Source organism: Nipponia nippon, unplaced genomic scaffold (assembly GCF_047370975.1).
Source record: "Nipponia nippon isolate SJK-2023a ecotype South Korea unplaced genomic scaffold, ASM4737097v1 scaffold_1, whole genome shotgun sequence".
NCBI classification, from domain to species: Eukaryota; Metazoa; Chordata; class Aves; order Pelecaniformes; family Threskiornithidae; genus Nipponia; species Nipponia nippon.
This window is the reverse complement of record NW_028262290.1, coordinates 92591915-92606176: the sequence shown is the minus strand read 5'-3', so window position 1 is coordinate 92606176 and position 14262 is coordinate 92591915. Positions and strand designations below refer to the sequence as shown.

Sequence of the window (14262 nt, the reverse complement as noted above, 5' to 3'; positions counted from 1 at the left end):
CAACAGTACTTTCAAGAGAGTATTTTCAAAAAGCAGTAGCTGCTCTACTATTTAATGCGCCCCATAACATTCTGCATTAATGAGACTCAAGACAGATTCAAAAATTCAAGATGCTCAAGGTGAAGTACACTGATTTATTATCTTAAGCAGTGCCGGGAATGTTTAACTCCTTCACAAAAGCTGTATTACTACAATAATACTTAAAGTTAATTAGGACTGTGTTGCAAAATTCTGTCTTCTTTGAGAACTGTCTGCAGGACTTGAACAAAAAATAAAACTGTCAAAGTAGGATTGGTTGGATGGATGAGAACATTACACAACCAACCATTTTGACAAGGTGACATTTATAAGTTATGAGCTCAAGTCCTTCCTCAGTGTTAAGGGGGATTTTAGTCTTTGCTTTGACACAAAATAAAAATAAAAAAAAAAAAAACACCAAAAAAACCCACACTGGTCTTGGAAAAAATACATCTACTTGGCTGTTAAGTGATACGGTAAACTGTTTCTGAGCAGTATAAAATAATTATCAGTGTAAATACCATAATAAAATGAGAAGAAAATATGAATCGAAGCCTAATTATAAAGATAAACATTGACTATCTAAGGGGGAAAACCACAGTATTTCAGGTCTTGCTCAGCCTTAGACATTGGAGACATACAAAACAAACATATCAAGGAAGAAAAAACCTCATAACAATAGCAGGTTTTAGGCAAATAATTGTAAAATTACTATTTTGTTCATTTCCTCTTAGCTGAAGTGCTCTGAAGAAAGCTTTCTTCACACCTTGCCTCCAGAAAATTTACACTAGTATAACCACATTAGCATATCTAGATCAGTGAAATTAACTTAATCGCTTTGTATGCTGGGATTCTGTTAATTCATTAGAACTAAATTATTCCCCATTTGTTCACTCCCTGCTCTCCTTCATTATACTGTTCTACATGTGGAATACATTTGGTAGTTACATTAACAGAGTCTGCTTTAACATAGGCTGGGATATTTTTAAAGATACAATACTTCAAGGTAAGGGGCTAGAGAAAAACTAAAAAGAAACCCCAGAATCAAACACATATACAACTCTGATTCTTCCAATGAATCCTTAGAAGAAATTAGAAGACTTGGCTTAGATAAAGAAGCTGCTCTTTAAGGTTTTCAAGACTGACATAGAAAGGAAACAGTAGTGCCTTCTTCAGAGACACAGAACACTTAACTACTCACCTTAAAATGCAATTCCAATAAATAGGCAATATTTATAGAGCACCCAGAAGAATGAGAAGCACTCTACATAGATGTACACTGGTCATTGTCCTCAAACTAACGTAACGTAAAGGGACCCAAGATACCAATATCGCACTCTGTCCTGTGTGACTGGGCCTGGTGACCATACAAAAACATCTAAGACCTCACACAGGTGTCAGAATTTTAAGTATGCTACTTGCACAGCGCATTTAGTCTACATCTTTTAAGATAATGGAAAAAAGCACTGAGAATGTCAAGCCACACTAGGAACCCTAGTAACATCCAAAACTCAAAAGCTTTCTAAGTAAAGCCATCAAATGTTGCAGAGCACTCTAAAGTTTAGCTCCAAGGACTGTAAAGCAGGTTAAGGTCTACCAGTAGAAAGTCCAACCAACTCATGTCAGTATGCTTACAACAGGCTTTGACATCAGTTTTGTGAATGACAGAAAATCTAGGAATTTCAATGAAAACTGAGGAACTGGTTCATGTAATATAAAGGAGCTACATTTAGACTGAGTAATAAAAGAGCCAAAACCAAATTTAAATGACAGTCTGGATTAAAACCTCCCTAATATCTGACTCAGGATGATTCCATTTCAACACCAAGTCAAGCTGAAGCGTAAGACAAGTTAACAATGAATCTATTTTGAGATCTGCAACCTATGAGTGACCATTTCAGACGTAGCTTGCAATATGATGGTTTAGAGGAAGCAACAGGCTCTAAACATGCCTTAAAGATTTTAAAAGATTTAATTTAATCTCACTTATCTTTCATTAAATTGTTCTCATTCAAGAACTGTTTTTCAATCATTCAATAAACAATCAAGAACCAATCCATTACCACTGTTTATATAATCATAAAATCTCAAAATACTCTACTTACAGCTTTAAAATTAGTATTTAAACCATAGTAGAAATAGTCACTACCCTATTTAGGAAACAGATTTAAATACATCTAACACTATATATCTGATGAAGACACTAGTCAAATGATTACCTTATATAACGTTTCTGATCATGCAACGTTGACGGAGTTTCAAGCAGCTTATCCAACAGAAGTTCTCTTAAAGCTTCAATTCTAGTTTCAACTTCAGCATAATCTAGGAGCAGGGAGAGGAAATAAATCCAATGTGTGCCATCAGCAGTGGTATGAACTGAAAATTTTTCTAGGACATCAGACACTTCCAAAGTTAATGTGGAAATCAATATAACTCATTATATAACAAGCCACATCTGAAGATTTTGTATGCAATAGTTATAACAAAATAGAAAATTAGACTTTCAAGTCTTTCCAACAATATGGTAGTGAGAGATACCCAAAGTCACTTTTTAATTACTGTAACTTTTTCTATGTCCAGTAATACCAAGACTTAACATTGGCTATGATTTCACATTTTATAGTATATACCTCACTCAGAAAACTTGCCAGAAATATTGCTTAGAGTAACTGGTTCCTATAAATCCATAATTTTCATGGATTAAAATCCATATAAAACCCACATAAAGCTCTTCAGACTACTATGTGCTTTTTATCCTTTAAGTAAAAAAAAAAAAAAGCAGCAAATAACAGAACCCGTATCTTACATTTTTTGAATACTTGAACCTCTGTCTTTCCGAAGAGTGACTTGGCTTTTTCGTAGTCGTTAATAACCACATCATAATCACCCTTAAAAAAACCAAACACAAACAAACAACAAACATTTCTATTTGTCAAGAAAAAGGTAACAGACCACTTTTCTATTTGCTGAAAGTATTTTTAAAGGATTATACCTTCTGGATATTTCTTTCAATATTCAAGGGAAGGTTGAAAAGAAATTTAAAACGCTGAAGAACATTAAGTGCATTTCTTGTTGAATCAGCTTTGTCCTTGCGACCCAACACTTCTTGGAATAAGGTATCTGCTGTGTTACTGGCTCCTGTTTTAAAAAGGATGAAAATAAAAAAAAGTAGAGTAAGTAATCAGTTCAAATGACATACAGATTTTCCTCATTTTAATGAGTCATTCAAGTTTTTTTTAGAGCAAATGAGTAATTATTGCTCAATTTTTATACTTTTTTTGTTCAACTATGTGAACATTTTACAACTGATGAAATACTATTTCAATGTGAACCACTTAGCATTTTAATGTGGTAAGACCCCTGTGTAATTAAACAATCACTCTTTCCTATTTCAAATGCTTAACTTTGCTGCAGATATAGTTTGCTTTGGCTCCAGATCTACATTTTACAACTAAATTATGCAACTCAGGATATGGAAAAAGTAATAGAAAGTTTTCTTTTTAGAAAAGTATAATTTCATTATGTTAATTAATGTCATAGCGTTAAGAGTTATCACTAGGTTTTGCAAACAATTTTTCTGTGTTTTCAAATTAATTCTTAAAAATTATTAACAATATTTGATATTTAGGTGAGTCACTTAAAAGTACCAATGATTAAGTCAAAGATAATGGCATGACTGAAAAAAGTCTAACTAGCTGGTCACTGTAACAGAATGAATACAACTTGTCTTCGCATTGCATTAAAAGTCTTATTGGCTTCACTGCATACAGGATCAAGCCTTGGTCAACATTTTCATGCAATTAAGTTTCTATACTATCTGCAAACATTCTTCAATAAATGCATTAAATATAGCCTTAAAACCTTTGCTATCCAGACTAAAAAGCATTCTGTTTTGTAATAAGGATAATTTCCTAACACAGAATAATAAAATTTCATTTATAGTAAGGAAGATTTAAGTCACATGCAAATATTTGCATTTTTCAACTCGTGACTTATTTTTAATTAACCAAAAAAAGAAAAAAAGTGGAACTGTGTTAGCCTTTTTGATCGTTGCGTGTAGAAGTTTCTACATTATCTGGTCTAGTGACTATACTTTAAGCAAAGATGAAAAAAATTACATCAGTCTCGCTGGGTGGCTTGCATGCCATTTTCTCTAGTCAACACCGTGGGTGGCCTGCTCATGTTAAAAGTAGTCTTTGTAAAATAATTGTTATATCTAAATAATGTTTAAACTTTGTTGAAATTTTGAAGCCTTGATGTAAAAAAAGTTTTGTCAGGATAGCTATTTCTACTGCATACTATTTAGCATAGTATACTTTAATCCATTAAGGAGAAATACACAATGAAAACAGCTAGCTGGATATTTAAATACAGACCACTGATAAAGTATGATTTTTCTCTTGAGGTTATAATAAATGCTTGTTTTGTAAATCCTTCCATTAAGTAACATTTGTTTTGTTTGAATTCATATGTTTCTTGTCCATTCTTTTAACAGCCAAGCAGCAATGTACTATATCTGGGAATTAAAATTATATTCACGAAGCTTTTTTTTTTTTATTCAAAACAAATGTTTTTAAAAGGTAATTGACAACTGCAGGATTAGCACAGTGATTTCCACCTTTAGTTTAAAACTACACACCTTCATCTCTTTATGAATTAATTTGCTGTAGAAATCCTCAATTCAAGTAAATTATTTTATTTTTTTCTATGGGCACTTTTTCTTTTTTACACAGAAATTGAAATATATCAAATTACTTATTAGTGTCTTAATGCAATTCACTAGTTCATGCAAAAGAGGTCTGTCTTTTTAGTCTTAAAAAAATATTGTAAAATTTCTTCCCTCCTCACTCCTCCAAATCCTTTCTACATTAACAATCTTTATCTCTTGAATCCTGATGAATAATCTAAACCTAAATAATAAAGTCCATGGATAAAGATTCAGGTCCTATATTGGCTAACTATGTTTTCAAAATAGATGATTCATCTACTGTGTGCAAATTTTTATTACTTCAAAATAAAGCTCTAGTTATCCAACAGTTGTCTTTCATAGAGCCTGACAAAAACACCACATAATATTTGAATTTGACTGATCTCCTTTAAGATACAACTCTTCATGAAATTCAGTATAGCACACCATACGTTTTTATAAACGTATATTTAATACCTTATTTAACAATTAAATTCAGCAATTTAGCAAAAACTCCAAACATTTATAATTCCACCTATAACACCAGACTGCGCTTCTACTATCCCATGCCATTTCAATCCAATAATTTGGCACACTCTTAACATACGTTCAGATGCTGTAGAAAACATGCTTATTCTTAGGAATTTGTAATCAAGCTCATACCACCAGTTGTCTCTCAAAATATGCACCTACAGTCCACAAAATGTAAAATTCGACTAAGGATTCAAAGTCATTTTTGAAAGCAGGCCCTGTTACTCATGGATTATGGAACCTTTTCAATGGTCAGACAAGAAACAAAGCTTTGATCCTAAACTACTTTGCATAATATTATTTACTCTTTTTAAATCCTTGTATTCCTACTTCCCTGCCTCCCACCCATCATGACTTGCAAAGTATTGGGAGGAAAAGCAGCCAATTCTTTTCACAGCAGAGCCAAATTTAATACCACTCTGAAGCGCCTGGCACAAGTTTCTCTACAGATTCAGCTTGAAAAAGACAGTCCGCATTATCTGCGTACAGATTTCAGCCACCATTTATCAAATGAAACAGTGATTATATATTATAGGTAGATTTGTCTCATATTAGTGTGTGCAGGAAAATGTCACAGACCTAAATTTTTGCTTTTTTTATTTAAAAGCTGTCACACAGTTTTGCCAAAAGGAAAGTGCTCTCCAAGTAATCTGTGCTTGGTGCATGACACGGCATTAATACAGAACACAGAGCATTGAAGATTGCACTGGAAAATTTCAGCAAATGTTTTTTTCTCCTATCCTATATGTATCAAATCTTCTGCACACACAGACACATGCTATAGTCTTTATATAGTGTGTGTGAGGTTTTTTGTGGGGTTTTTGTTTGGGTTTTGTTGGTGATTTTTAGGGTTTTGGTGGTGTTTTTTGGGGTTTTGGTTTTTTGGTTTGTTGTTGGTGTTGTTTTTTGTTTGGTTTTTTTTGGTGTGTGGGTTTTTTTTTTTTTTTTTTGCATTCCAGGCAACAAGATGGGGGAATAACAATGTTCAAATTACACCTTTATTGTGAGCATTAATGAATCTCTAGAGCTGTTCACAAAACCCTCTGCTTTCTTTGTGCTCCCCACACAAACACGCATACAGTCACTGCTTTCTTCATACAAGAGAAGAAAAACAGTGAACTTCCATGTCACTTTCTTGATTTCATAAAACACACTCAGACTTTCCAACACTGAGTCAGCTATCTGCATGTCATTCCTGCTTATTGATACAGCACTAAGGGAAACATCCCTTCCTCTGTGAAAAAAATCACAATGAAACAAAGTAAAGTTATCTTGGCAGAAGTCCCAGAATTAAAAAAAGTAACTTTTTTGATCTGATGAAACACATACCAAACTGCAGTAAATTCAAGCCATCTCTCAACGCAATTCTACAACTAATACAGAAAAACAGAAAAGAAAGTACTGACAGCTTTTCAAAGTTTCTAAAAATGCTAATTCCAAGTAGTCTAAATGGCAGCACATTAAGTGTAAAAGATTCTGCTAATAGACTCTGTAATTACAAACAGTTTGTACTCGTTTTTTTTCCTCTTTTGCTCAAAATTCTTACAATCCTAGTATTTAGCTTTGCTCATCCTTCTACAGTTCTGTCTATCCATATAGCTCCCGTTTTCTTTGTACACTTAAAGTTGAGATGCCACCAGGACTCATTTAAAGTGCTTTAGAACTCCTTTATTTTGACATTTATTTTCTTTGTTATCACGAACACCACGGAAACTCATGGCAAAAACTGCCACTTATTTCAAAAGGTGTACTATCACACCCTAAAATCACTACCATCAAACAGGAAGAGCCAAGAGAGACTGTACTGTTTTCTACTTTCTACCATATTCCTAGGAATATATTAAAGCTTGTTAGAAAGTCCAAAGTCCATAAATAGTTGCTGCTGGAAGGACAAAACTTACTGTTCAGTACATTCTCCAGTTTTTGCGTCATGGATCCTTCTACTTTTTCCGTTCCATCCGCTTCCAGTTTTTGATGGATTGCTGGAATAAAGTGTCTAGTTAAAATGCAGAACATTTTAATAGGTAGGAATACATTACATCAAAGTGACACTTTTAAACATTTTTAAAATTAAAAATAAAGTGTTATTTTTCTTGTTAGACGTAAAAAATACAAACATGCTTCATGGCAGCAGAGTCTAGTGGAGGACAGGGCTTAGAGCCAGACATTGCAGAATTTTAACTGTTCCTTTGACACAGACTTCCTGTATCTTCTTGAACAAGACACTAATGCCGAAGGAAAAAAAAAATGTGGAGAGAATAATCCCAATTAGCTATCCCGTAAGACAAGTGTTAATTCAACTTTGTATTTTGAAAAGTAAGTATCCTTTAAGCACAAAATACTTTTGCTTTGTAAGGCAAAGTTGTTACACTGATCTCACCAAAAAGGAATTGCCAATAATTAAAGGGTAGAAAGAGAGTCATGGGGAATTTGGATGACCCCAAAATCAAGTGCTAGAACACTCCCCCACCAGTTGTTTTCATCCATAAAAATGCACTCTCAAAACACACAATTTAAGAGTATCTTGTAGCAACACATTGCATTAACCATTACACAGAAGCATTGCGATGCTTTTGCTCAACACAACATGAAAACGGAGGGGAGTTTGCTCAAAACAACATGAAAACGGAGGGAAGAGGCTATTTTTTTCCTGTCCTAAAAATGCCAAAAGCCCCAGTTCTTGTTTCCACGTGGTATTACTAGTGGATGTGGATATGCATAGTATCAGCATTAATTTCTGTTTTAGGGAGAGATTCACCAGCAAAGCCTGACTACACTACACCACTCTTGAAATATGAACAGCGAATGGAGCGTAGATGCTCCTTTCTTCTACTTCCTCTCTCTTACGCAGCCTCCCCTCCCTCTCCTTTGTTCAGTAAAACCGGCACGGATCAGTGTTTCTTTTTTCTTTTTTTAAAGGTAGTATTCCTGTATATATGCATAGAGCATATATAAAACAATTATTTAAAAATATGATTTTCCTCTCAAATTTTTTAATCTGTTAACATATGTAAAATCCGCTCTATCAAATAGCCATCAGTTCCTGTTGTTTTAGATAAAATTAAGGCTTCTAAAAAATGTCCTACTGCTTCTTGCTGGTTCTCCATAGAACGAAGTGAAGCTAAGCTACCATTGAAAACAGTGATGCTCAGTGCTTTGAAGAAAGCCAGTTATGATATATTTTAGTTCAAAACGCTAATACAGTTTTGAAATCAGTCTCCCAATTGTCCCACCTTACCTTGCTTTGGTTTGCACGGCAGAGCAACCGGAGTCCCTCAACTGGATTCTTTTAAGATGAAACAAAACTAAAAGATCCACTCCATAAGTATACTTAACATGCTCCAGGAGATACCTGGAATTCAACCCACTGGGTGATACTCAAACTAGTCTAAAATATTACCCCAAACTGCATATAATGTGCACATAGAGATGTCATTGCCAACTGGTTTCCCCTACAATGCCACCCCTACTTGCCCATGCCACGTAGATGCAAATTAAGAACAAGCAAACACGGACAGAAACTACCTTTAGTAAAGCAGCCCTGTGGCCTCAGTCCTACTATAAGCAGTGAGAGAGGGTGGCTATTCTGAGACAGGATGGCCCTTGATAGTCTCCAGCCTCCTTCAAAGGAGGAATTTTCATTTGGGGCGGGGGGCAAAGAGGGTGTGTGATTAAAAAAAAGAGATAAAATTCCATTATTCTCAAACATCTAAATTTGACCCTTCAATCCCTTGTTCCTACACAAAGAATTTCAGGAAGCTTTGCTTTCTTGAAAATGCAAGAGCACCTTTTTATTTTTGTTATTCAAGTCATTGGGGGGGGGGGGGAATCTAATTTAGGACACCATATTTCTTAAGACAATCAACACTTAAATGAAATTAACTAAAACTAACAGATTCTTGCATATTTTAAGGAACAGAGGAGTATCTTAAAAGATGGTGTGTTGTTAACTGTAGGACATATTTTATATACAATGTGGACACCACTTACCTACAAGAATACCTCTACAATTTTATAAGCAAAAACATTAAAGGTTCTAATGATATTATTCCATTTATATACATCAGTTCCGGTCATGGGCAGCCAATTACTGTACGGCAATTAACGTCACATACTGAAAGGCAAGTTCATCAGAACAGCAACCACAACATAAGCAGATATTTTAAAACCAAATGTCGCAAGTACGATTGGAACCACACCAAAGTGTAATAATTTGAATTTAAATATTTTGAAATCATTCTATGAAGCGTATTTTTGAAAGATATTTTCTAAATGGAAAACTAAGTGATATATTGCCTCAAAGATTTTTAAAATTTAGTATTTTGGAAGCATTAATTACATAGAATTAATTGCTGACCAATTAAATATAATGTTACTCCTGAAGGGGACACACCTAAAAGTTTCCAAAACTGAACTGTAACATCTAAACCTCTATCAAAGCACCTTTTGTGGCCAATATATGTAAAACATGATGAAGACTTCCTTTAATGTACAGAACAAGAAGTTTTGAAAGAGCATGTTTTACCATGTTAGCACTTTCAAAAATGTCATGAACTGTAGTTTTTTATTCTGAAGGCAGCTTATTTAGAAATTGTATCATGATCATTAACCAGTTCCTGAAAGTTTTAAAACACATCTTCTCCAAAGCAGTTCTCCTTCTCATCTCCATTAGATAAGAATATACAATAGCAATACTATTCCTTCCTCGTCCTTTTAGAAGATGAAAGATAACATTTTTCACACTGGTAGCATTTAATGTTAGCATCTTAGTATAAAGTATTTGAGATTTTTAGTTTGAAAATAGTAGTGTTGTAAACCCAGGAAGAATGATACCATTAAGCCAATTCATAGGCATGTTCAGACAGAGAAAAAGATGCCAATGGGGAAAAAATAAAAATAAAACAAGGTGTTAAGTTCCAGAAAGGTGGAAAGCACTGTGGAGTACAGATACAGGCATATTAAACATATGTAACAGGTAGCGTAGAACAGGAGGGATTTTTAGACCACCGTCTGAAATAAGGTATTTTAGGACATACTAAAAAAAGTATAGACCTACCTAAGTTATTCTGCGTACACACATGAGGATTTTTCTCTATTTCCTTCTACATATTTAACATGCTACTTTGTGTACTGAAGATATTTGTTATACATTATATTCAGATTTAGCAATAAGTGCATTCATATGTATACCAAAGTTGGGTTACACAAAAAAAAAAGTTTTAAGTTTTCATAGTGAAAAATGCTTTTATCAGAAAGTCTAAACTTACTTTGCATCAACTGATTTTTAAAAAGCTAAGTACATGTTCTTTCCATTGAGATCAGACAAAAAGTCTCAGAGTTAGAAGTTTAGACAAGCAAAACTATATGCAGTCAAGAAAAAGATCTGTAGACCTAATCTGATTGGAAGGAATCTAGAGATACTCAAGTTATTCTTTTATCTTAGAGTACTAAACCCATATAATGGTGGGATGGTGCTGTTTGGGACAATCCCCATTCTCTTGCCCCCACGTGCTTCCTTTTGCTGACTATAACAATCACACAGTTTCAGGGCAGCCATAGTGAGATGATTTGGTGGAAAACTAACTCAGTAAGCAACAGACTTATTTATTGATCAGTGAGCTTGTCTAAGCTTTGCCTCAGCTGCACCACTGCAATACAAGGGAAGAGGAAGGAACATATGACCAGGGCAGGTGGAAAGCCAGCCTCCACCTCTCACGGTAGCCAGCAGTTAAGATTAACTTCAAATGCAACTTTATACCCTCAACTCATCACTGGCTGCAGTAAGAAGATCAAGGAGAAAATTTTAAGTCTTTGAAGGCCTAAAGTAAAGGATGGACAGGATTTTTTTTCTTGAATTGCTAGTCACCCTGGACTCACCTGATACAAACCATACAAGTTGGAACAGCAGTTGGAAACCTAGGAGAGCCTGTTTACCATTATTGAGGAGCTTTACTGTAAGGAACATACAATAAATAAAGATAAGAAGAGAAGAAGCTAGGTCTAGATGCTTCAACTAAGGCCAGAAAATTAACTGTATTTTGTATCATCTTAGCTAGGAAACTTAAACACTTCTTGGCAAAGTCGGAATATTTAAAGGCTTGCAAACTTCAGAGCTGCAGTGAGATACTCATTAATAATAGTGAAGGGATTAAGTTTAGAGCTCACAATTGCTAAACTGTGACTAAATACTTCAGAATTGGTTATTTTTGGTCAAAACACATGCAAAAAGTTCAATCTGGCAAATAAGCCATAGTACAGGCCTTGTAGTAAAATACACTGCAATTAATTCATTGCTGCTTGGGTTGAAAACAATTTTATTTAATCTAAGGAAGAATATGGTTTTCTACTTGGCAACCGTAAATCTAACAAATTAAACCACACTTGCCAGGATCATACAGTTTTTGACGTGCAAATTGCATTCTTGATTTACTCATTAAAATTTTTAAAACATCTTTTGAGATAGGCACCAAGGTTCTCAAAACTTCCTCAGCCTAACTCACCTTCAAAGCAACATAGATGCAAGTTTTCTACTATTTTCTGATTAAAAGATGGCTAGAAATGCATGTGGTATATCTGAAAAATCTTATCCATTTCCACAGAAATATGGTTAAGCGGTGGGGGGAGGAGGGGAAATACCTGAAATAAATCAAACCCTTTTAGTCAGATGCAAAAAATAAGAGGGGGGGGAAAACTGCAAAAAAGGAAAGACTGACTCAAAGTATTTCTGAAGATCTGATGTGGTAACTATAAAGAATTTGGCATCAAAGCACAGTAATGGAGGGATGAAGAACACATGTTAACATGCTGCCAGGATTCATGCCAACACATGAATAAAAATGCCTTTGGTTCCCTTTATTAATGATGATTAATGATTTTCTGTGATTTGAACAAAACATAAGAAGGTTATTGATGAGGACAGCACTCCTATGTAGCGTAAAAACTCTTTTGATTGGATTCAACAGGAAAGCATAGCTGTATATAATGAGCAAAGCAATACATAGACAGCATGTCATGAACAGAGCCGGTAATACATTACACTATGAAAACCTAAAAAACCTAAAGTTTGTTACTATGGCCAATAGTCAATACTGCTAAGGCTTTTTTTACTTGGTTTGGGTTTTTCCCTGACATTTCTAGATATTTTTGCAAATTGCACAGCAAACTTGGCTTTATTTTGGTAAACATTGCTAATCCAAGCAAAAATTACAAAATACTGAAGTAATGTAGTATTGCCTTTAATTGCCTTTTTGTGGTTTGGTGTCCCTCCCCCCCCCCTTTTTTCCCCCTCTAGCATTTACTTTTTCAAGCTTGCTTACCCAACACAGTGCCAAAAATCAAAGAAAATGAACAGACTTAAAATGATAAAAAAAAAAAAAATTAAAGCACAGTGCTAGGAGGGGAGGTTATATGGAAATGAGAGACCAAAAATTGCAGTCTAACAACACTGTGAGGCCTGATAACTTTGTTCTCACACAGGTTTATCTTTAAGCAAGCGTGACATTTCAAGGCAAATATCTCAGACATAGACAAGAAAACACAGTTTATTTTTCTGCTTATGAATCCACTAAAAATTTCAGGGATGGACCCAGGCCTTCGCCAGGATACTTCAGAATTTTAAAGTATGGGAAATGCTATTCTCTTTTTACCAACACAGTGCTAACCTTCTGGATCTATGAAAGCTAATGGTAGAAATAAAAGCATCTTTTAAATGTTGCGTGTATTTTAAAAGTGGTATGGAAATCAAAATAGAATGATGTAACATGAAATTAAGCTGGTTTTATGGCTTGTAGGTCAAGTCTGGCTCAAATTTAATCATAGGTAATTTTTTGTACACTTGGAATCAGCTGAAGTATTTGCTATTTGAAAACTGCAATTGCAAAACTAATCTTTCTTATTGATGCTTTACTATTTTTCAAATGAAAACAAAAAATTTAACTTGCCTGAAAAACACAAATTCATAAAACATGACAGCCACACAGTAGCTAAAAGCTGCCATGACTGCATCCAGTTGGAGAAATTCTGCAAGTAATTATCTTGCATCTCTAAAACAATTACTGATTTAAAAGAAGCTACATGAGCAGTCAGCATAAAACCAGCTACAGGCTTGGGCACAGAAATTTCACTATGGACTGAGACAACTCCTGCTGTTTCTACCTTTTTTCAAATCAGACCATCTCTTGCTTGAGACTATGCTATGCTATAACCTGCATGAATGAGCCTTTTATCAATCATGATCACATAACTTGCTTTTTTAGAGTTGCATTAAGGTAGTAATTGGTCTGCTACAGAAATTGATTGTAGCTACTGCATGAAAAGGAAGCATCTACCTGAGACGAAACTACCTACCACCACTTACATACGTTACTAGCACTCCTCTGTCAGGACATTTCTCTCTCTCAGCATACATTGCTCATTGCTATGTCCCCCTTGTTATCTAGCGCTGCAAGATCAGAACACAATTTTTCAATAATCAAACTTAAATCAGCATGCCTATTTTTTCATTGTGCACACATGAGAAGGCCCATAAACGTAGGGACAAAATACATAGCAACAATAGTGCAATTGCTTCTTATTCAGGTTTGTGTACAAGTGTAGGACAAGAATACCTCAAGTCTTCAGACATGAGCATCCACTTGGAAGCTGGACAGTGAGCTTAGAGCACATCAGCTATTGCTTCATGACTACTTGGAGGCATGACCTTAATTCTTAAACTGAAATAATCTAACTTGCATCTACTGTGGGGCACATACATCTTCATTTATCCTTGCCAGCTTGTTTCCATGGCCCTGTTGCTTCTTAATCTCTATGAATTACGATATTGAAAATTACTAGCTATAGTAGCAGGCTGTTCTTACCCTGTAAAGCCTTTATTCTATCACTTGAAGCAGGATGAGGAAGATAACATTAATAGACACACACCACCCAGGGCACTCAACACAGAGCTATTCTAGCCATTTCAAGTCAGCTCCATAACATTTGGGCAATAATCGTATGTTTGAATTTGATTTACTCAAATCCATTTGTTT

At 34.7% G+C, this 14262-nt stretch overlaps 1 protein-coding gene across 4 annotated transcripts in view; it reads right to left on the bottom strand.

Moving 5' to 3' along the window:
- The window catches only part of EXOC2 (exocyst complex component 2), a 133138-nt gene that overhangs the window by 78815 nt on the left and 40061 nt on the right, over positions 1-14262 (bottom strand). For all 4 annotated transcript variants that reach the window (XM_087762275.1, XM_087762252.1, XM_087762259.1 and 1 more), the window contains exons 7-10: positions 7138-7218; positions 3011-3156; positions 2825-2906; positions 2238-2340 (exon numbers count right to left, since the gene is read on the bottom strand). In XM_087762275.1, the coding sequence (XP_087618401.1) occupies positions 2238-2340; positions 2825-2906; positions 3011-3156; positions 7138-7218 (412 nt within the window). The remainder of the gene's footprint in view (positions 1-2237; positions 2341-2824; positions 2907-3010; positions 3157-7137; positions 7219-14262) is intronic.